General features: G+C 45.6%; 2 protein-coding genes across 2 annotated transcripts; both read right to left on the reverse strand.

The window, feature by feature from the left end:
* Positions 1–2,539: 2,539 nt before the first annotated feature.
* On the reverse strand, positions 2,540–8,914 carry hsd17b8 (hydroxysteroid (17-beta) dehydrogenase 8). Its single transcript, XM_068747304.1, has 9 exons — positions 8,695–8,914; positions 7,504–7,706; positions 7,262–7,378; positions 5,729–5,824; positions 5,423–5,508; positions 4,941–5,025; positions 3,881–3,923; positions 2,796–2,870; positions 2,540–2,636 (listed from the first exon to the last, which is right to left on the reverse strand). Exons 1-9 carry the CDS (start codon positions 8,738–8,740, stop codon positions 2,617–2,619), a joined length of 771 nt encoding a protein of 256 aa, XP_068603405.1. The 5' UTR covers positions 8,741–8,914; the 3' UTR covers positions 2,540–2,616.
* A 739-nt stretch (positions 8,915–9,653) lies between these two features.
* brd2a (bromodomain containing 2a) lies at positions 9,654–17,757 on the reverse strand. The gene is made up of 12 exons (XM_068747604.1): positions 17,049–17,757; positions 15,066–15,372; positions 14,824–14,961; positions 14,193–14,343; positions 13,855–14,051; positions 13,299–13,778; positions 13,053–13,181; positions 12,758–12,958; positions 12,398–12,657; positions 11,495–11,814; positions 11,239–11,364; positions 9,654–11,135 (listed from the first exon to the last, which is right to left on the reverse strand). The coding sequence occupies exons 1-12, from the start codon at positions 17,072–17,074 to the stop codon at positions 11,005–11,007; spliced, it is 2,466 nt and encodes an 821-aa protein (XP_068603705.1). The 5' UTR covers positions 17,075–17,757; the 3' UTR covers positions 9,654–11,004.
* Positions 17,758–20,483: the final 2,726 nt, after the last annotated feature.

Below are 20,483 nucleotides of genomic sequence, written 5' to 3' on the forward strand. Positions count from 1 at the left end.
TGTGCCAAAATCGTTCAGCTGTAGCCGACACAAAGCTTCAGTCCGTCTCTGACTCACCTGGTCGTCTGGTTTTTGTCAGAAATGAAGTGACCTTTCAAACCCTTTGCTCACATCCTGAACACAGACTCAGCCCTTACTCCCAGCACCATCTTCCATCAGAACGGCCAAATGAAACTAATGATGCTGTCAGCAGGTGAATGTGAGCTACTCTTGACAGCGTTCAGGTTCAATGGTGTGAAAACGCGATCGACAGCTCAGCGGTGACTCGCCGCTTTCATGCGTTGAGGTTGCGACGCGAGGCTCGTTCATTTCCTCAGCCATCAGAGAAATAGGATCTCTCTTTGAATTTGAAAGCCATTGCTATCATAATCTGTACTGGACTTGATGGGATTGTACTTGCGTGTTTATCAGGCTGCCGCGCACCAATCCAGGTCGTTCTCTGGGTTGTCTTTTTCTTTTTATTCCATCAGCACACATTTTTGTCTGATTTTGCATCCAAGCAGAGAATAGAACATCATCAGGGTTTAAATATGTATATGATGCGTTCCCTAATCCTTTTCCCCCACAGCAATAAATAAAATTCATGCTTTACTGCAAGAAACGGTGTGGCAAGGTGCTAATTATACCAAAGCATTAAAATCTTTGTCTTCAGTCAGTGTCTTTAGTCTCTTTTCGAATGCCACAAGGCTTTTTCACTGGGAAACACTCCATTTGTACAGAAATAGTGATGTTCTATTGTATTTATTTAAACCAAACAGGGTGCTTTGAGATTAAAAACAAGGGCCAAATATTCCAGCCACATGTGCGGTATATTTCATTTGTATTTATTTCCTGTATCTTACATCCAAGTGAAAGGAAACATGTTAAACGCACAGAGCGCCCGAGTTACGGCGCTTCTGTTCATGCCCTGCCCAAACTCCCCTCGTGGAACCAAAGAATCTGTGGCCATATTTTATTGTAATGTCCCTTTTTAGTGTTTTCATCAACTGTACTGTGCTGTTGAATGTTGCTTCCCCTGTTAATGATTAAATGGTGACTCTCCAGCTCTGCCATATTTCCTTGTCTTTGCTACTGTTTGGTTTGGGTTCAAACACAAGTTGTTGCTTCACTGTGCTTTCACATCATGGAAACTGAGTTGGCTGGATCATAAATAATATTGACACAATTTGCCGATCTTTCACATTTCTATCTGAGACCGCTGTGTGTAGGTGGGCAGTGGTGAGAGGGAAGGGACAGCTCTGTCAGTCACAATGACATCATTCCAGAGTTCTGTTTAATTTGTTCGTTTTTAATTGTCTTTTTTTTTAATATAACAGGAAGATGGAATGGAAATGTAAGATATAATAAATCTTATATGACATTCTCCAGGGTGAATGACATAAAGTATTTGTTTTTATTGTTGTTGAAGACGAACATTTCAACTTAAAAATATGGTGCTGAAAAGAGGAAATAAAAGTATTTAAAATGTGTGTGAGTATTTCTTTTTTTATTCTTGTTTATTCCCTTTGACTCTTGTTTTTCTTCCAAATCCCTTCCATCAGTGGTTCTCTTTGCCTGTAAAGCCCCACCGGATGCTGTCGTTTGTCTTTTGGACCGGTAACGGTAGCTTCGGTGTGTCACCGTAGCAACGCAGACTTTTGTGTTGTTCTTGGAATTATCTTTACCTAAAAGTAAAATATGTGGTTTTCACTCTGAATTGTTCTTCTTGCATTAACAAATACAACTTTTGCTACTTTGAACGCCAGTGGGCAGACTTACAGAGGTAGCCGCTAAATATCTTGGTAATTTGGTTGCATCATTTTAGGTCATTTATCAATATTTATCAACAATAAGAAAATTGTTGCTACTAGAAAAATGTGCTGCAGACTCTCACGCCTGCAGTCCATCTAAAAGATGCTCGATGTGCTTCCTGCCCAGGAACAAACAAGAACCTCCATCTGAGTGTCAATCCTTTGATTTAAAAATAAAAGTGTTGCTTTAAATGTCTAAATGTTTGTATTTATATAAAGTCACATGTATGTGTAATGTTTGTGTCCAACACATAAAAAACATTTAAAAAATCTAAAACATACAAAACTAAAAAATACATATACAGAGAATTCTGAAATTTTCATTCCACATATTTATATCAAAAAGCAGACTTTCACAGATATTTTCGATTATCAAGATAAAATAATCATCACAGCAGCAAAGATTGAAACTTCCATGTTGGTTTTTTGATGCCCGCAGTCGTCTCTCGTCTGCAGCCGCTTCATCCGCATTGCGGGTCACGGGTGTAGCTGGAGCCTATCCCCGTTGATTACGGGTACAGGAACACCCCAGACGCGTCGCCAGCGCTTTGGGAGGCCGCACATAGACAAAGCCACTCAGACGCACATTCAAATCTAAGATGGATGTTCTCGGGCGTGAGAGGAAACCGGAGAACCCGGAGAAAGGGAGGCATTGCAAACTCCAGGTTACCGTGTATTGTACATTAACATGTTTAAAACCACATTTATAAAACATGATCAACAGAAATAATGAATAAAGCGCTAACAAATGTAGAATCATTTTTAATATAATTAACTATGAAGGATCCGGCCTTCCTGGTCTTCATCAGTGTGATTGACAGCCAAGTCAGCCAATGAAAAGTCCCCCTGACAAAGAGAGACAGGCTGAAGTTCACCTTTAAAATGTCGGATTTGACTAAACGCCTCATTTGCAAATTGCTGTTGTAGTTAAATCAAGTGATGTTTGTAAGGACATGAATTTAATCGTGCGTTGTTACAGGTGCCGCGGTCTGAACCGTACTAAACCTGTCACTTCGATGCTTGCTCCTGTGATGTACCGAGAGTCATCTGAAGCTAGAAAGGCACAAACGTCAGCCACCTCTGGAGGAAGAGGACAGAAAGACAAGACGTGTGATCAGTCTGAGACATTATCCCTTCATTCATTTTAGTTTACAGCATATAAACTGAAGGGAGGGAACAAAGATGCAAGGAAGTACAGTGGTACCTCTACTTACGAATTTAATCCGTTCTGGGAGTAGCTTCGTAACGTGAAAACTTCGTAAGTAGAGACGCATTTTGAATGTAAATGCACTAATCCGTTCCAAGCCCCGCAAAAGTATTGTAACGGTTCATGTTTTAGGAGTGTTCATTATTCCTACGCTGCAGAGAGTCCGCAAAGGCATCCAGGGAGGAGGGGCGGTGTGTGTGGGTGGGTGCCGCGAGGAGGAGGAGGAGAACGGGAGAGCCGCGGCTCTCCCGTTCTCCTCCTCCTCCTCGCGGCACCCACACACACAGAGAGTTACCCGTCGTGTGCTTATTCCAGCGTCCGACGGACGCTACATTATGATATTTTTTTACAATATTAATCTACGTGTTAGCTGTTACGCTTTGTCCTCTTTGTTTACTGGTCCTTTGCGGTGTTTTCTGCCTCGCGTTTCTTGAAAAACTGATCCGATGACGTCTGCTTTTGCCGGCTTTTGACAATCCGTCGGAAATGTGCGAGGCAGACGTCATCATAATGAGCAATAGCCCGACTTGTCAACACTTTTTCCGGGTGACACGAGGGGGACACGAATAGCATGCTGAGATACACGCATACGCAACGGGTTGCCAGGCAGATTTTAGGCGATAGCCAATGGCAGAGCAGCTACAAGCAGCTATTTTTGACTTCGTAGCCTGAAACGCCTTCGTAACGAGAGGCAATATTTTCCCATTCAGATACTTCGTAACCTGAAACTTTCGGATGTAGGGACATTCGTAAGCTGAGGTACTACTGTAAAAAAGAGATGGAGCAGTTTTGACTATATTATGTTCAAATAGCATTGAGTGGTTTTGTGTTTTATATTGGGCATAAAACCGATAAGATTGGTGCTCAGCGTGTCTCCACTGACCGGCAGGTTCACCCATCCGCTCAAGAGGCACCAAGGACTTGATCTGAAACCCAGAAACATGACAGAGCGGAGGAGACGTAGGATGAAACCGGATCATGGCAGGAATGGAAGGTCAACGATTGACTTGGATGGAGATTATTCTGATAAACAACCAAAAACAACTAAACAATCACATAGTAATGGATATTTTACCCCAAATGAAAAGTCTTCTGGAATTTATGGCACGGAGGAATTGAACATTTACTGTAACAAACCAGGGAACATTACTCTATCTATAGTCTCTATAGTCTAAATACGAAATACTTTTCATTATTTTGTCCCTCGGAGGGCAATTTGGTTTACAGCAGTCACAGTCTAACCGTAACTGCGCCCACTTCCACCCAATGTGGGTGGAAGTGTCTTGCCTAAGGACACAACGACAGCGCCGGGAATTGAACCACCAACCTCTCGATCATAGGACGACCCTCTCAACCACTGCGCCACCTGCGCCACCACTGCCCACCATCGTCTCTATAGCAGGCATAGGCAAACTAAGGCCCGGGGGCCATATACGGCCCGTTGGGCTTTTTGATCCGGCCCGCCGAACTTGCCCAAATTATATCATTAAATAAAATTTTATTTTACTTGAACCTCATTCATTTTACCTTTTTCCTGTAATGCTACCTGTAAAAGGCCAAATCCTTTCATGTAGTGGCTTTTACGTGTCATTTATGTTAGTCCACACAAAAACTCCATCCATCTGCCCCTCTATCAAATTTTAGAACCCATTGTGGCCCGCAAGTAAAAAAGTTTGCCCACCCCTGCTCTATAGCAACTGCATTTTAGTCTAAAATAAAAGCACAAATTGCTGAAAATATTTATTGCCTACGTTTTTTAAATATCCCACCTAACAAAGCCATGATTACATTCCTGGTTCATAATAATGATGGTGAAGATAATTTTCTGATTTTACATCTCAAAGTATTGATCATTTAAAAGCTGCACGGTGAGAATGTCACTATAGGTCTGCACCAGCCGTGTAGCAGACAGCTGAGCGGTGACGAGACAAGGTGTGCCGCACCTTGCTGATGACCTTCTCTGGAACTTTGTCCGTCATCGCCGTTGATATGAAACCCGGCAGCACACAATTGCACCGGATGCCAAACCTGAAGGGGAACGGAAGGAAGAGTGAAGGATTTATTTTTGAACTCTTTTATGAAGTCATGATGGTTTGCCGGCAGCTTGCTGTTGCCTCACATCAAGGAGACCCCGGGTCCGATTCCTTTCAGTGCAGAGTTGATATTATATGTTCTCCCTGTGTCTGTGTGGGTTTTCTTCGGGTTCTCCCGGCTCCTCCCGCCTCACAAAAACATGCAGCTTAGTTTAATTGGACACTGCACGCTTGTCCGTATATTTGTCAATGAGCTGGCGTCGTGTCCAGGGTGGACCCCGCCTCTCGCCCGTGGGCAGCTGGGATCGGCTCCAGTACAACCCGAGTATTTCAGATACGATTATCATCGTCTCGTCTTCACGAATGAATGAATGAATGATGGTTTGTCTCACCTGCTGAGCTCCTTGGCAGAGGTCCGGGTTAAGCCCTCCACGCCAGCTTTAGAGGCGGTGTAGTTTGCCTGTCCAATGTTACCCACCTGCACAAAGCACAGACCCGAGAGAAGACCGGACAACAGGCGTAGCTTTCAACCTGACTTCAGCATCAAGTTGTCTTTTAGATCAAATGTATGGCCTTGATAGATTTCTATAAATGTAATATTCTGTCTCTTGTTCTGCAAAATATCAGACAGGTAAAAAAAAAAAAAAAATGCCCTTCCTCTAACCTACAACAGCAACATGGCCCTGCAGGTATTTCACCTTTCCCACAATGCTGCCCACAGTAATGATGGATCCTTTGGCCGCTCCGCACGCTACCAGAGCTTGAGCCACAGCCTGAGTGACCAAGAAGGAACCCTGGGAGAGACAGAGGAGGAACGACGGCTGACGATGAGCATGTCAATTCTACTTTGTTGAATACGTACAGAATTCAGCAGCAGTTCGGTTTGTTTTGGAGGGACCCGAGATGCATCCAAAAGGAAATAGAGACTCTCAAATACCTCGGCTCAGATAGGTTGGCATTGTAGAAATTCTGATAATGTGACACAGTCAATGTAAAATATATATATATATATATATATATATATATATATATATATATATATATGTATATATAAAAATAAATATGAATATATAAAGAAAACTGTAAAAAAAAAAAATATTGACGCCCTTATCTTAAAACCTTTTGAAGAATCATATATTAGACCCTTTTTCCACAAGTTAATGCAGTTCTCAGGCACTTATATGAAATATCTGCACCAGTCTTTGGTCAAAATAGCAAACAGATGCTGCTTGTTTCACTTCTTCTACAAATTATGCAATCAATATTTTTAAAACTGAACTGTCCCGACAAGCGACGATAAATGTCCTTTTACAAATAATTATTTTAAGAAAAAGTCAGGTTTATGACTGGTGAATGCTCAAGTTAAATGAGGTGAGTGAAAAAATAATCCTGACATTTCTCTTCATCAAGGTATTTTTAGCAAACTTTACTTGAACTTGGGTCTTTAACTTAGACATTTAGCATTTTGGTGCTTTGCCAGCCAACTTAGCTGCACAGCCATGAACGTTCACCAGAACAGAAAAAGACAGACAATGTTTATTTCAGAAGTATTAATTCTCCTGAGCAGCAATAACAAGTTTCCTTCAAAAGATTCCTGCAAAAATTAACTAGGAATAATTTATTCTTCCTCTCGATGTGCCGATAAAAGCTTGACGTTGTGTCAGTAGTGCACTGCAGAATTTGCACGTGTCTTCGCTTATATGTCACTAAGCAGATTAAGTCCTTATGGTTTTCGTAACCAAACTTAATGATTCAGGCGTTTGCCGACATTTGTAATGGCTAATTTTCTCCATCCACTCTGTGTGTGCAGAGGGCGTGTCCCTCCAGGTGTAGCCCTCGGCGAGGCGGGGCTGATGGCACGCCGTGCCATCAGCCCCTCCCCGCCGTGCTTGCGTGCGTTATGGACAGATCTTGATGAGATTTTCAGTAAATGTTGGGAACGTTTTGGTGACGTTCCAGAAGGGATCCTGGATTCTGGATCACTTTGAGGTTTTCCTTAACAAGTCAATGGAGCTTCAAGATTTGTTCCTCAATATCTCAGTTGATTTTTGACTGATGTTTATGGAATTTGACACAGTCATGTAAATCCAATTATGAGGGAAATGAGCTGCTTGGCGGAGGTCTGCGCTCTCCGAGTGCTTTTCTCGTTCTCTGAAGTCACCCTCTGCGCACTCTGTGGTGAAATATAATGTCATTTCACATTACAGGTCCCGGGTGCCACTGCTGCCTACCTTCAGGTTGACCTGGATGACTTTGTCAAATTGATCCTCCGCCATGTTGAGCAGGAAGTCGTCCTGCGTGATGCCTGCAGCGTTCACGCATACGGACGGTGGATGAAAGTAATGAGTCTGCAGAGGGAGGGGAGGACATAAACTATCAACAGAAAAGCATTCCAACAAAAAATATATCGCCGTTATCACATTAATGGAAGGGTGTTGCATCATTGGCTGTTTCCTGTGGCTCTAACACACACCTGTATACTTGTGAACAGCCTCTTAACACTCTCTTTTGATGATACATCCACCACCGCCACCATGTGACCTTGTCCACTGAGGTCATTGGGCAGAGTCCCCAGAGTGTCTTTGGCTGATTCTTCGCCGATGTCAGCGACCACCACCGAGGCTCCCTCAGAGGCGAAGCGCTGACACACCGCTCGGCCGATTCCACTGCCTCCGCCTGGATGAGAGGACAACGCCACGTCACGTCCAGAAGATCAATACCCGCCCAGAAGGAGGAAGCCTGAGCCAGGGGGTGAAATATTAGTATAAAAAGGAATGATCCGAGAACAACTATGTTCAGTTCCGTTGGAGATTGTTGGGAAAAGAAGAAATAGCTTCCAGGAACCACCTGGAGCAGTTCTATTTTCTTAGAAGCGTTTAGAGACATAGTGGTGAAGTTAGAAGCTTGTAGAAGAAACAAAGCAGTGTAGACGAGACTAACGCCTTTAAAATGCTGCCTCAGACACTGTTTGCACTGAAAGAATGCAGCTCTGTGAAGATGAATCCTTCCTGTGGTGATTTAATGTTAGAGAACAGCTTCAGTAGCAGAGAGCATGCTGGGATGCTACTGTTCATGCAGCTCCATACATGTTCACCATGCATTGTGTATGTATGTATGTATATTTGGCACATACCTGTTGACTAGTTTCCCAGTATCTGTGAGCTACTTCCTTCCTTACACATTTAATAGCACTCTCTTTAGTTTGTAAGGTGTAGGCAGGGATTCCATTTAGATTTGATATGCACATGTGTAAATGGTTTAAAAAGCCCTTTCTTTATAAGTCTCATTTAATCTTAAAGTGCATTACTATATTTTTCAATACCAATTGCTTGTTAAAGTTTTGTGCCTTTGTACAATCAATAGGATCAGTTGCAATGCAGACATGTGAATGATAAAAGTAAATTACACGTTTCTCTAAAGAAATCTGAGGTGTTTCATGAAATGTTTGGTAAAAGAATAGTTCATTAAATATCAAGTTTTTCCTAATGTTTTTGTACTTCTTTATACTAAAACAAAGGAAAGACATAACATTTTTGCTATTTATAGCTGAATATGCTCAAATTTTAATGGTCCGGCCCACTTGACATCGTCCTAGGCCGTATGCGGCCCGCGATGTGAAATGAGTTTGACACCCCTGATCTACGTTAAACGTCCAAACACTTACCAGTGACCAGGGTCAACCTTGAAATGAGCCTGGTGGAGGTCGCCATGACGGTTGTGTGCCCTCTGTTGTTGTAGTTTTCTTTTCATCCACTAGATTGTAATGTTACGCGATGACCTTCAAGTACCTCGGGCCAACGGTACCAGACAGTAAATCAACCCCCAGAATAGTCATTTGGGGAGAAGATACACGGACGTAGTGAGGGAGGACGTGAGAGTGGCTGGTGTTGGGGAGGACGATGCAAAGGACAGGGTGACGTGGAGAACGTTGATTTGCTGTGGACAGTAGTCGTTGTTGTTGTAGGTGTAAGTCTTAATTTGAAATTCTCTGCCGGAAGTAATGTTCATGGGCAGCAGTGCATTTGCACTCTTTGGCCACTAGAGGGTAGGAAAACCTTAATTAAATAACAATAGCGGAAGCTGTGACACATCAGGGTAATACCTACTATTATTTAATATTAAAAGTATTATTTCTAATATCCTGGAAAGGATATATTTTATTTTTAAACTCATAAAAATACTGTACCCAGCAAAATAATAATCTTATGTATAAGTAAAATACATGTGTATACCAGTACATATACTGCACATTCATCTATTGTTCATTTGTAACATGTTTAATATACTGTATATAGATATAATTTGACTAAACGACTTTTTAAAGTTCCTAACCTTAACAGACTTTTCACGTTTCTTTCCACTCTGCGAATTAGCATCAAAAATCTGAACACTTGCACATTAGTAAAATGTTGTGTTAATGCTTGAATGGATGGGCGTCTACTCTATTCAATTCAATACTTATAAACAGAGCTCTGTAAAATGGAAGGAAAATATCTTTGCTATGTATCTTCACAGAGCTCATAAGTTGTCGGAGTAGAGATGTCACGTTTTACCCCGCAGTAATGTGAGATGGTCCTCCTACACCAGGTTTATAGAAATACACCTGGAAGTCAATATAGTCAACGTCTCAGTTTATTTATGTACAAATGCCAAGATGGAGTCAAGTACAGAGGCATTTTCTGACAAACTTCAGTTGTAAGTATCTTACAACAGGAGCCTGGGAAGGAAACATTTTGCCGTCCCACGTTGAAGGAAAACCAGGAGATTGAGATCATTACATTCATCAGTTCCTACAATCCTGATGCATCTCTCATTCATTTGAAAGCATTTCTTTCCTTTCTTTATTATGATTTATTATTACAAATCCCTCCCAAATAAATACGCTTCAAACACTACACTCCAATCTCTTACCACACAGAGATTAAAAAGCAAAATAAAAGCCGAGCCGAGCCTCAAATCACAAACGGGTTTAGTAGCACCACCTCTTATTTCTACCGGATGCCGGGTCCCACACTGGAAACCTTTTCACTAAAGTTATAACCTAGAGATGGAGAGAAACTGCTATTAGCACGCCTCCAATCTCAAAGAAACTACGTCCACGCCTCCGTTAGTACAGAAACACAAACGCCAGCTGCCGCGCGGATCAACGACCAATGAAACAATCGTGTTAGGTGATGATGACCTGCCTGAAAAATTAACCCATTACATAAAATACGGGAGAACCGCCAAACTGTCCGGCGTTTATCGAGTCAGGTGTCGCGACCTGATCCGGAGAAATCAGAAGAACAAAGACGTAATTTGGGCGCAGGTGAGCGGACAACACCAAAACTCACTATTTATTATGAGGTTGGTCAGAAAGAGAAAATCAAAGATGTTTACAGCAACGTGAACAAAACGAGGAGAGCGCACACACACAACACAACGAACTGTACAGTGGCCAACCCTTTGAACGAGTACACAACAATGCGGTAACGTAGTACACGAGTATGCAGATGGTCGTCAGCTCCTCTATTGCATGCGTTCTTCTTTCACTGAACCAAGGTGCTTCTGTGCGCAGACGGGTCTTCAACGCCTGCGTCGAGTCTGTGAGGAGCGCCACAAGGCTGGCCTCGTGCTGCTGGGGCTCGCATTCACACGCGCGTGCGTCCACAGACAAGTCATTCACACGGACACGCGTTTCCCCCTCTGCCTCCCGTCACTCCAGAAAAAAAAAAAAAAGAAAAAAAACGGTTTCCAGGAAGTAAAATGACTCGTTCACACCAGTTCGTGTTTCCCAGAATGAGGGAATAAATTAGCTCCATAAAAATGCTTCTTTATAAAAGAAAATAGATCGAGAAGTGTACGCCTCGCCCGTGCAGCACAGAGAGAGCGCTGGAAGGAGGGAAGAGACGGGGGTGCGAGCACCCCGATCCCTCCCGCGGCTCCATCGCCGGTAGCTCGGCTGCATTTCACGAGCCGTCCCTTTGGAATCCCCTCAACCAGAGTCCGAGTCGCTCGTGTCCGAGGAGGAGGAGGAGGAGGAGGACGAGGACGAGGAGTCCGAGGAGGAGCTGCTGGCGCTGAGGCGGGATGGCTGGGTGTGCGTTTCCGTGGCGGGTTTCTCCGCTGGAGGGAACACAGACAGACGGGCATTTGTCAAGGAGAACGTGAGACTTCCCGTGACTTCCTGTGTATCCTGAACGCCGCGCAGAGGACCGGGAGCGCTTACGTTTGCTCTTCGGGGGCTTCTTCCCAGAGTTGAGCTGGCCGCTGACATCTATTAGCCGCCGCTCCAGCTCCATCTGTTTCTCAAGAGCAAGCTCTTCCCGCGACTTGCCGGCCATGTTTTTACTTGCTGCGGAGAGACAGAGGAACGTGCAACAATGAAGCGAGGACTCTGACGCCTCCGAAAGAGAGCCCAAAGAGCTCTGACGACGACGGCCTCGCAGAAACAATCCTCAACCCCTCCCCTTTGCGCTACTAACCATATGGCTTTCGAGGCTTCTTCCTCAGACACGTCATGACGTAGCGCTCCAGCTCCCGCAGCGTCGACGGTTTCAGGGTCTCGAAGTCGATCTCGATCTCCTCCGGGTTGGTGTCTCGGAGCGACGGCTCGCGGGACTGGATGATGTAGACGACGCGGCCCAGCTTCTCGCCGGGGAGCTTGTTGATGTCCAAGCTGAGCTGACGCTTCTCGTCGTACGACATGGGCGCCGTCTCCTCCTCCTCATCAGAGTCGTAGTGACTCGCGATGGGGTCGAGGCTTGGCGGGGGCATGCTGAACATCATGTTGCCCTTTTTGGATCTGATGGAAGGGAGGAAAGAGAGCGAGTGAAGGAGACGGCTAAAAAGGTGCCTGGGGGGGGAGGGCATCGACCCGAACCCATCAGGAGCAAATAACATGACCCCCCCCCCCCTTAATCCTGCTAACAAATAGACAAACAGTCAAAAACATAACCGCCTCAGTGGAGGTAACAAATCCGTTGGCGGCTTCCGATGCGGATTTGACTCAGAAACAGGCCCGAACGCAAATGCACTCCAAGAATCTCGATAATATCCTCAATCCGATCCGATCCGGATGGAGTCCGGTGGTGAGATGAGACCCCCCCCCACACGACTGTCAAAATCCATAAACAATAATCAACCGAGATATTGAGGAACACATTTTGAAGCTCCATTTACTGCAATGTTAACAAAAATTCCTAAGTGATCTAGAATCTGGGATCTCTTCTGGATCGTCACCGAAATGTAATCCTCTGTTCCTGGTAACATTCCCAACTTTTCCTGTAAAGGTCATCAACATCCGTCCGTACCAGTTTGAGTCGTGTTGCTAACAGACAGACAGATGGTTTCAGTTCCAGCTCTGTCCAGTAGGTGTCGCTACTCACTTGCTCTTGTTTTTCTTGCTTGGCGCCTTCTTAACGGGAACTCCGGGACACGCTGCTGCCCGGTTGCTCTTGGACTTCGGCGCCTTCGTGATCTTCGGGACCTTGGCGGGTTTAACGGGCAGCAGTTCTTCTTCTATCCTCCGAAGCTTCTCTTTCTCAACCTTTTTCTTCTTCCTCTTATCCTTCTTCTCTTTTTTTCTCTTGGGTTTGACAATGGGTCCCTGGGACAGCGCTGTGAGCTGCTCGTGTACTGCTTTTAGCTGGGGAGGTGGGGGTGGGGGGGGAGAGATTTAGGACGAGCCACTAACATAATGAAGACTAATTCAAGCTATTCCATTAACGGTGCATTTGAGCGCCGACCTGCTCCTGCAGCTCCGCCAGCCGATTCTCCCTCTCCTCCTCGGAGTCCGAGCTGGGGCTGCTCTCGCTCTCCTCGCTCTCCTCGCTTCTGTTCGGCTCACTTTCAGATGACGACGACGACGACGAGGAGGAAGAAGATGAAGAGCTCGGGGGTGCCGGGGTCTCATCTGGCATCTTGGCGAAGCAGAACTCAAACACATCCTGAAACGGCGAAATGGCGAGTGAGCGAAACAGTAGATGCACGGAAGCGCGGCCGTCGATTAAAAAAAACGTGCGGCGGGAACGAGCAAATGACCTGGAGCTTCCTGGCCATCGCCACCACGTCGTGGTCGGGAGGGTTGTACTTGTAGCAGTTGGAGAACATCAGTCGAGCATCAGCGGAGAACTGCTGCGAGTCGAGGTACTCTCGGAAGTCCATCTTCCGCTTCAAACAAGGAGGACGAGTTTAAGTCGATGGGAGGCGGCGTTTAAAGCAAAACGAGCGTCACTGGCGACCCGTTCGGCGCTACAGAGCCGAAAGTCGCTTCTCAAAGTCAGATACCTTGATCGTGCTGAGGTCCATCGGCTGCTTAATGATGTCGTTGTAGTCATGGAGACCGAGGGTTGAAGCGTCAACGGGCTTGTAGAAGGGCCAGGCGTACGCCGCGTGCTTCTTTGACAGCAGGTCCTTCAGGACGCCGTTGCAGTAGCGCAGCTGGGGGCTCAGCTTGCTGCGGCGCACCGGCGCCGGCAGCATGGAGTCCGGCAAATCCTTCTTTGGGGGCTTGATGGGGCGCCCGCTCACTCCTCGCCGAGCCCCTGCCGATGTTTTGGCGCTCATCAGTACGGCGCCGCAGCCCATGCCGATGCCCGCGCCCTGGCTCAGCCCCAGGCCGGAGCCGTGGTCGACGCCCAGAGACGTGAGGGTAAGCGGGGAGTCGTGGCCCCCGCCCACCGCGAGGCCGATGCCCATCGTGCCCATGATGGGCATGGCCACAGTCGTCGGCGTGGTCGTGTCCGCTTTCCTCTTCACGCCTTTTTTCTGAGGGCGAGAAAAGGACGCCGTCAGACGGCGCCGTTTGGGCCCGCAGCCTTCACCGGCTTCATTTATTCGTTACCTTGGCAGTGGGCTGCGTGGGGGGCAGGCCCGGAATGGCAGGGATGCTTTCTGCAAGCGGAAGAGACGGCAGACCCTTGGTCAAAGGCGTCTGTGGGGGGGTGGAGAGGATGGAGTCGGGTGTTTCTGGGGTGGGCGGGGAGTAGGCCGACTGGGAGACGGCCGGGACCTGGTGCGCCGTCGTCATTCCGCCAGAGACTGGGGGGGGGAGCAAACAGGATGGTCACAGAACTCAAGAAAGAACCGCCATGCTGTTTACGCAGCACTGAACAATTGGTGATGATGATGATGATGATGATGATGATGGTGCCCATCAGCCCGCTTGCAGCCAGAGCTCACCTGCGTTGCCTCGGCCCTTTCTGCCGTGCTTTCCCTGTTTGCTTCTCAGAGGGGGAGGAGCTAGTTCCACCTCGTCCTGGGGCATCTGTGCCACTTTCTGCAAGAACGCCTTCTCCAGAGACTGCGCCATTAGCACAATGTCGTCAGTAGGCTACGGAGGAGGAAATTAAAACAGTTACAAGGGAGAGCTGGCTTCTATGTTCACTCAACTTCTCCTCTTCGTCTTCACCTCACACGCTAGTGCAGGGGTGGGCAAACCTTTTGACTCGCGGGCCACAATAGGTTCTAAAATTTGACAGAGGGGCCGGACCAAGAACAGATGGATGGAGTGTTTGTGTGAGCTAATATAAATGACACATGAAAGCTATAGCATTAAAGGATTTGGCCTTTTACAGGCAGCATTACAGGGAAAAGGTCAAATTAATGAGGTTTAATTATAATAAAATTTAATTTAATGATATAATTTGGACAAGTTCGGCGGGCCGGATTAAAAAGACCAACGGGCCGCATACGGCCCCCGGGCCTGGGTTTGCCCATGTCTGCGCTAGTGCTACAATAACCATTACTCGCCAGCTAACTTCACAAAGCTCCAATGGCATTTGTGACAGCCGGCAGGAACATCCCGTCTTACCTTATTATAAATGTAACAATTGGTGAACATGGTGCTGAAGTCTTGGATGCACTCGCTCGCACTGCGGTAGTAGTTATTTTCTAATCTCTTCTTGATAGTTCCCATGTCCATGGCCGTTTTGATGATCTTGTGATAGTCCTAAAGGGTGACGGGAGAAGAAACAGCGGCCATTAAAATCGGAACCGACCCCCACTCGAGCGAGCCCGTCGCCCGTAGGCGGGGTTCCCAACGCCCTCACTCACGGGCAGGTTGAGCTTGGCTGCGTCGACGGGTTCGTGGAAGGGCCAGGCAAAGCGGTGCCGCCACAAAGACTTGAGCAGGACTTTCTGCAAGAACATAAGCTGGTTGGTCATCCTGCTCGGCCGGCCGGGGTCTTTCACCTGGGGAGGGAGGGGTCCCGAGTGGGTCATCTGACCAACGGCGGGCATCCCGGGGCTCTCAAAGCCCTCGTAGAGCAGTGAGGGTTTTCGGATGCGTTTTCCAGCCGTGCCAGAACCGTGGTCCATCGCTGTGACCCCGAATATGCCAACCTCACCCCCAACATGGGAGCTGTAGAGAGCAGATCAATCTAGTTTGAGCAGGTTGTTGACTCAAAGGTGCATTTTGGCAGTGTGCAATGAAAATACCCCTCGGAAAAGTTGATTTAATCAACCACCAAAAAGGGACCATTTTTGTTGCTGTGTTACGACCAGCTGAACCAATTTAGTCAGGTAGATAAGTTGTCCTTTGTTTACTCTTCTGCGCTTTGACTCGATCAACCACATGGTGAAAAGAGTTTGCGGCGAACACGTTCAATACTCCCAGTTCCAGGACAACGGCCTTCCTGTCAGGCTAGGACGTCGCTCACACACTTTCCTTCAGGAACAAAAACTAGCTTTCAGTGTCCAGCACCGTCTGGAGGATCCGATTAATACCCTCTGAAACGTTCACTACCAGCCGCCGTCTCATCGCAGCTCCTGTAGTGAGGGTCTATTGGTTAACGCACCTGCCAGAATCACAGTAATTTATATATACACACACACACACACACGGTGCTAATAACACAGGATATAGAACGGCCTCCGTCTCACAATCACATGCATCCCATATAAATAAGAATATTTGCCATCGATACTGTATCAAATGGCTGTTTGGCGATAGAGTGAGCCAAACACCCATTAATCAGCGTCTGAACGGCCGTGAATCACAAAGGCATGTACTCCTTTGTATCGTGTGGCAAAAACACGCATTGTGTGTTAAATCAGTGAACTCACCATAACATAGCACACTAACAGACGATGCGTTCGAGGGTCATCTCACTGAGACGCAGTACGCGCACCTAGTGCCTCCCGTAAGCGCCCGATGCAAGCCTCGTTGGACTTTTACTGTATTTCCATGTTTGCTGAGCTATCCCACGGGTTACCTGTGCGGCTGCTAAAGCATGCGGTGAGGCAGCGGAGATTACTCTTACGTTTTGAATGATACAACTTTTGGAAACCAATTTGACAGTCATTGTACTTTATTATAAAAAATATATATATATAAAGCAATACATCACATAATCACTGAATTAAACAAAACAAAATTGCTAGCTGTCAATCAGTGAAATACCGTGTCCACGCAAGAGGGAACAAAACAAAACAATAAATGTTATACTTAGATACAGCGCAGTTGTGATTATATATAAAATAAAGGGGATTTTGGGTTAATAATTACCATTAATTGAGTCGCATTTGCGTGTCGTTAACACACATGGATAGCTACATTCGCCCCTAAGCTAACGCTGGGATAAATTGCCCGGCGATCACAACAAACCCTGGCCGTCACATGGCTGCAAAAACTTGAGGAAACACCCCCATGACGATTTCCATTAGATTTAATAACAATACACCAACACACTGTCCGGTGCTACAAACGAACAAGGCACGCCAATCTGAGCCGAGGTCTGCGCGGCTAATGCTACCAAGCTAGCGACTACCGGGCGCTCGATCGAGCGCCCGACAGCAGTCGCGCGCCGAAGATGGCGCCGGCGGCCCGCGAACAGTCGCCACAACAGTAACGACCAGAAAATAATTTATTCCCGTAAATTTTCACTCTCATCACAACAAATTTATTCCTGCAGCACTTTCGCCGTCCATTCCTTCTCTTCCATTTTGTTGCGAGCAACGCTACGATCGAAAATATATACACGTATACACAATTTCTCCTCTGTCGAAAAGCTGAAAGCCAATTTTACCGGTGGATACCTGTCAAGGAGCGGGTTCAGGGCCATATCCGTTAGGATGGATCCGGATCCAATTTTTACAGGACTCGGAGGTGGATTCTTTCCCGTCCGTCAGCCTCCTCTAAGCACCGCCACGATTCAACACTGCTTGTCTACTTCGCTGAAATGGCGAATGTGCGCCTACACCCGGCGCTTTATAAACCAAGCCGCTACCCTATAGGCTGAACTACCTCAATTTCCACGCCCCCCCTGAGCCACAATTCGCTGGACGCAATTCTCATCCGAATCGCCACGCCCCTTGACAGTATGCCTTCCCTGCCAATTTTTCAACCGAACCTATTGGCAAGGTTGAGCTGTCCGTCAAAGCGATTGCATAATACGATTGGTTCAGTAGGTTGTGTATTAAAGAAGCTCGGTCTGCAATTGGTTGCTCAATATAACCCCGTACAAAACGTAAAAGCGGAGAGGCAGCCCACGACCTCATCAGATTACTATACGTCAACGCAGATAAAGAGACGGCTGGGATTGGTTAGCATGACCGTAACGCGGGCTCCGAGGGCAGGTACCAAGACGCCTATTGGCTCTTCGTCCGAGTCACGCAAACCCCGCAGAGCAAGCCTCTCTTGATGACTTCTCGTCTTACTGGAATATCCGTATTGCTGTCTTTCAGTAAGGGCGCGCGGCCGCCATCTTAAAGTCCAGTGGCGTCGAATCACGTATGACACAAAGTGTAAAACGCCCGCTACAAACAGCAACACCGGAAATGCGTAGCATCCATCTGCGCCACCATTTTGAGGACAGTAGCAAAATACAGATAACTCATTACTAACACAACTAAAACCAAGCTTTGTATTTAAATTAAAAGCATTAATCGCAACAGCGACGCTCCTCGCTTACAACAAAGACCACACCTAACGCAAATGACCGCATATCCAGTGAATGACGCAGCAGTTTACCCCCCAGAACAGAAATCTATGTAAAGGCTGCGTCCGCCGAACCAGAAGAACTACATAACATGGACGATTATTATTAATGTGAAAACATTATTAAACATTTCATTGACGGCGCTGAAACTTTGACTTTACAGAAGACGATACACGAAAAGATATTTCACACTATACCACCACTACAAACACGCACGAACTCATTTACCTTTAAAGTGACAAACTTATTCCACAACCACACAAAATGGTTTCCTAACCAGATGGGGCCCATCCCCCCATACCAAGGTTAAAGCTCCCGGCAATGCCACTCAAACAAACGATGATGGGACGTTTAAGGAAGCGTAATACAGGTTTCGGGGGAAAAACTACAATGTCGAGAATTAAAATTTAAATAATCCAAAATATAAAATTAAATATATTCGATAAGAATTTCAGAACCTTGAATTTGAAACAAACACAAAAGAAGACTGGTAAATCCCAAATATGATGAACCCTCTCTTAAATAATCTTCTCGTCTTCCACCACGATACTTTTGGCAACACGTTTCTCTCAAACATGTCCGCCTCCCTCCCCGAGCTGGGTGGGGGAGGGGAATCATGTGATGAGACTGAGAACAATGTTTATCGAAACTTGAACACGTGGCATTCCACAAAAACACGGAAAAATAAAAGTCCAGTGGGAATCCTTTCTGAAACGAAGCGTCCGATCCAGGCACACATCCAACAGAAGGGAAACGTTTGATGTACAGATTTGGTAATAGTTAAAAAAAAAAAAACACACACACACATAATCCAACAAAGACCACGCTTTCGATCGCATTATGCGCGTTCCGATTGGTCCTGCCCGATCACGTGGTGAGACGATTTCAGTAGGACGGCATTAATTCTACTATTTATCAAACCAAACTAAGTAATTCCTGTAACGACCTCAATATTCCTTCACAGGTCATGCGCCGTCTTGGAGTTTCTTTCTAAGGGATGTGTTTGTTCTTCAGACGTCGGACCGGGACGACGTCGAGCGCAGTAAGTTGCGACACGGATCGATCAATGCGCATGCGCTGCTGCTGCCGAACATGCAGGGAGCTCAGGCAGTGCAAAAAAGCCGGTTCGAGTTTTCGTGGAATAGACACAAATGCATTTTTTTTAAAATTTGAAAGCAGGTATAAGATATAATAATAATATATCTTTAAGATATAACAATGAAAATCCTACCTTTCATCAAAGTATTTATACTGTATATGATGGTGAAATGTTATATTCAGAAGATCTGCTGTATTCTATAAATATCCTTGCCAAATGTAATTCAATCAATTTGGTTTATTTCTGGTGGAATATTTATTTGAATAAGATCTTAGAAAGTAAATGTATTAGGACAACAACATTTTTGCAGGGTTATTGTGAGTTTTCCCAATAACCATGACTGGAATATTTTGCTATTACCTCATTTGTTTTGTGACATCATCAGCAAAATAAAGTATACGTGTGCATGTAATATGCGGTTATGTTTTCCTAGTATTCACTGGATTGTTTGGACGATTACATCAGAATCAGCCTCCGCTGACTCACCACCAGCACTCATTTTCTTGCACACGCTACCCCCCCCCCCCCTCTGTGGGTGTGTTTGTCCCCGAGTGTTTTTATGCTTGGCCGGAAGATCTTGTCACATGATGACAATTAAACTGACATGGTTGCTAAGGATACTCCTACTGAGTATAGGTAGGTTGAAAGATTTCTGTAAAGTAAAGAGACAACAAAAGTCCAGGCATTGTTTGACTGCATTTGTATCAGCAAATAATTATATTGGAAAAAATAAATACAAGTAAATACATTCTGAAAGTCTCATATTTGGTGTGGTTGTCTTGTTTGCACCGCTCGTCCTCTCCTAGTTGTAACTGCAGAGAATTGCTTAGCAACAGCAGGACCTTTGTCAAAGCTTCAGAAACAGAACGCGTTGCGTTCAAAGAGCTTCTTGCAGGTCGCAGACTCCAGAGATTGAATGTGGAGGGAAATGATGTGGAAACTTGATGTTCCAAAAGTGCAGTTGATGAAGATTTGCAATAATATATAAGGATATTTATGCTAGAAGGACATAGAAGTGTGAATGTTGCAGACCATAAACTCACATTTATGAGCCTGTCAAATGTCCAATAGAAACGCAGCCGAGCAGAATTACAACCTTCGGTCCTGATCAAGTCTCCTGCGTAGCTATATGTTACACGTTCCATTTAGTTTTGTGAGTTTCATCAGAGAACTGATAGTCTTGAGTGAGCATCACATTTTCTCTGTGTAAATATCTACGTGCAGAATTTTGTGTCCTCCCACACACAAAGACACAAACCCACACCATATCCAGTATATCGATAGTAACACAAAAAAGGATTTGCTGGTGCAATATTTATATAAAAAAAAAAAGAAATGCTCTTTCCATTCTCTACCTGTATTTGCATGGTTTACCTGTATTCAAACCCATGCCTGAGTATTCTTCAGTGTTCAGACATGCTGAGTCATATTGAT

Source organism: Brachionichthys hirsutus, chromosome 13, assembly GCF_040956055.1.
Source record: "Brachionichthys hirsutus isolate HB-005 chromosome 13, CSIRO-AGI_Bhir_v1, whole genome shotgun sequence".
Lineage (NCBI taxonomy): Eukaryota > Metazoa > Chordata > Actinopteri > Lophiiformes > Brachionichthyidae > Brachionichthys > Brachionichthys hirsutus.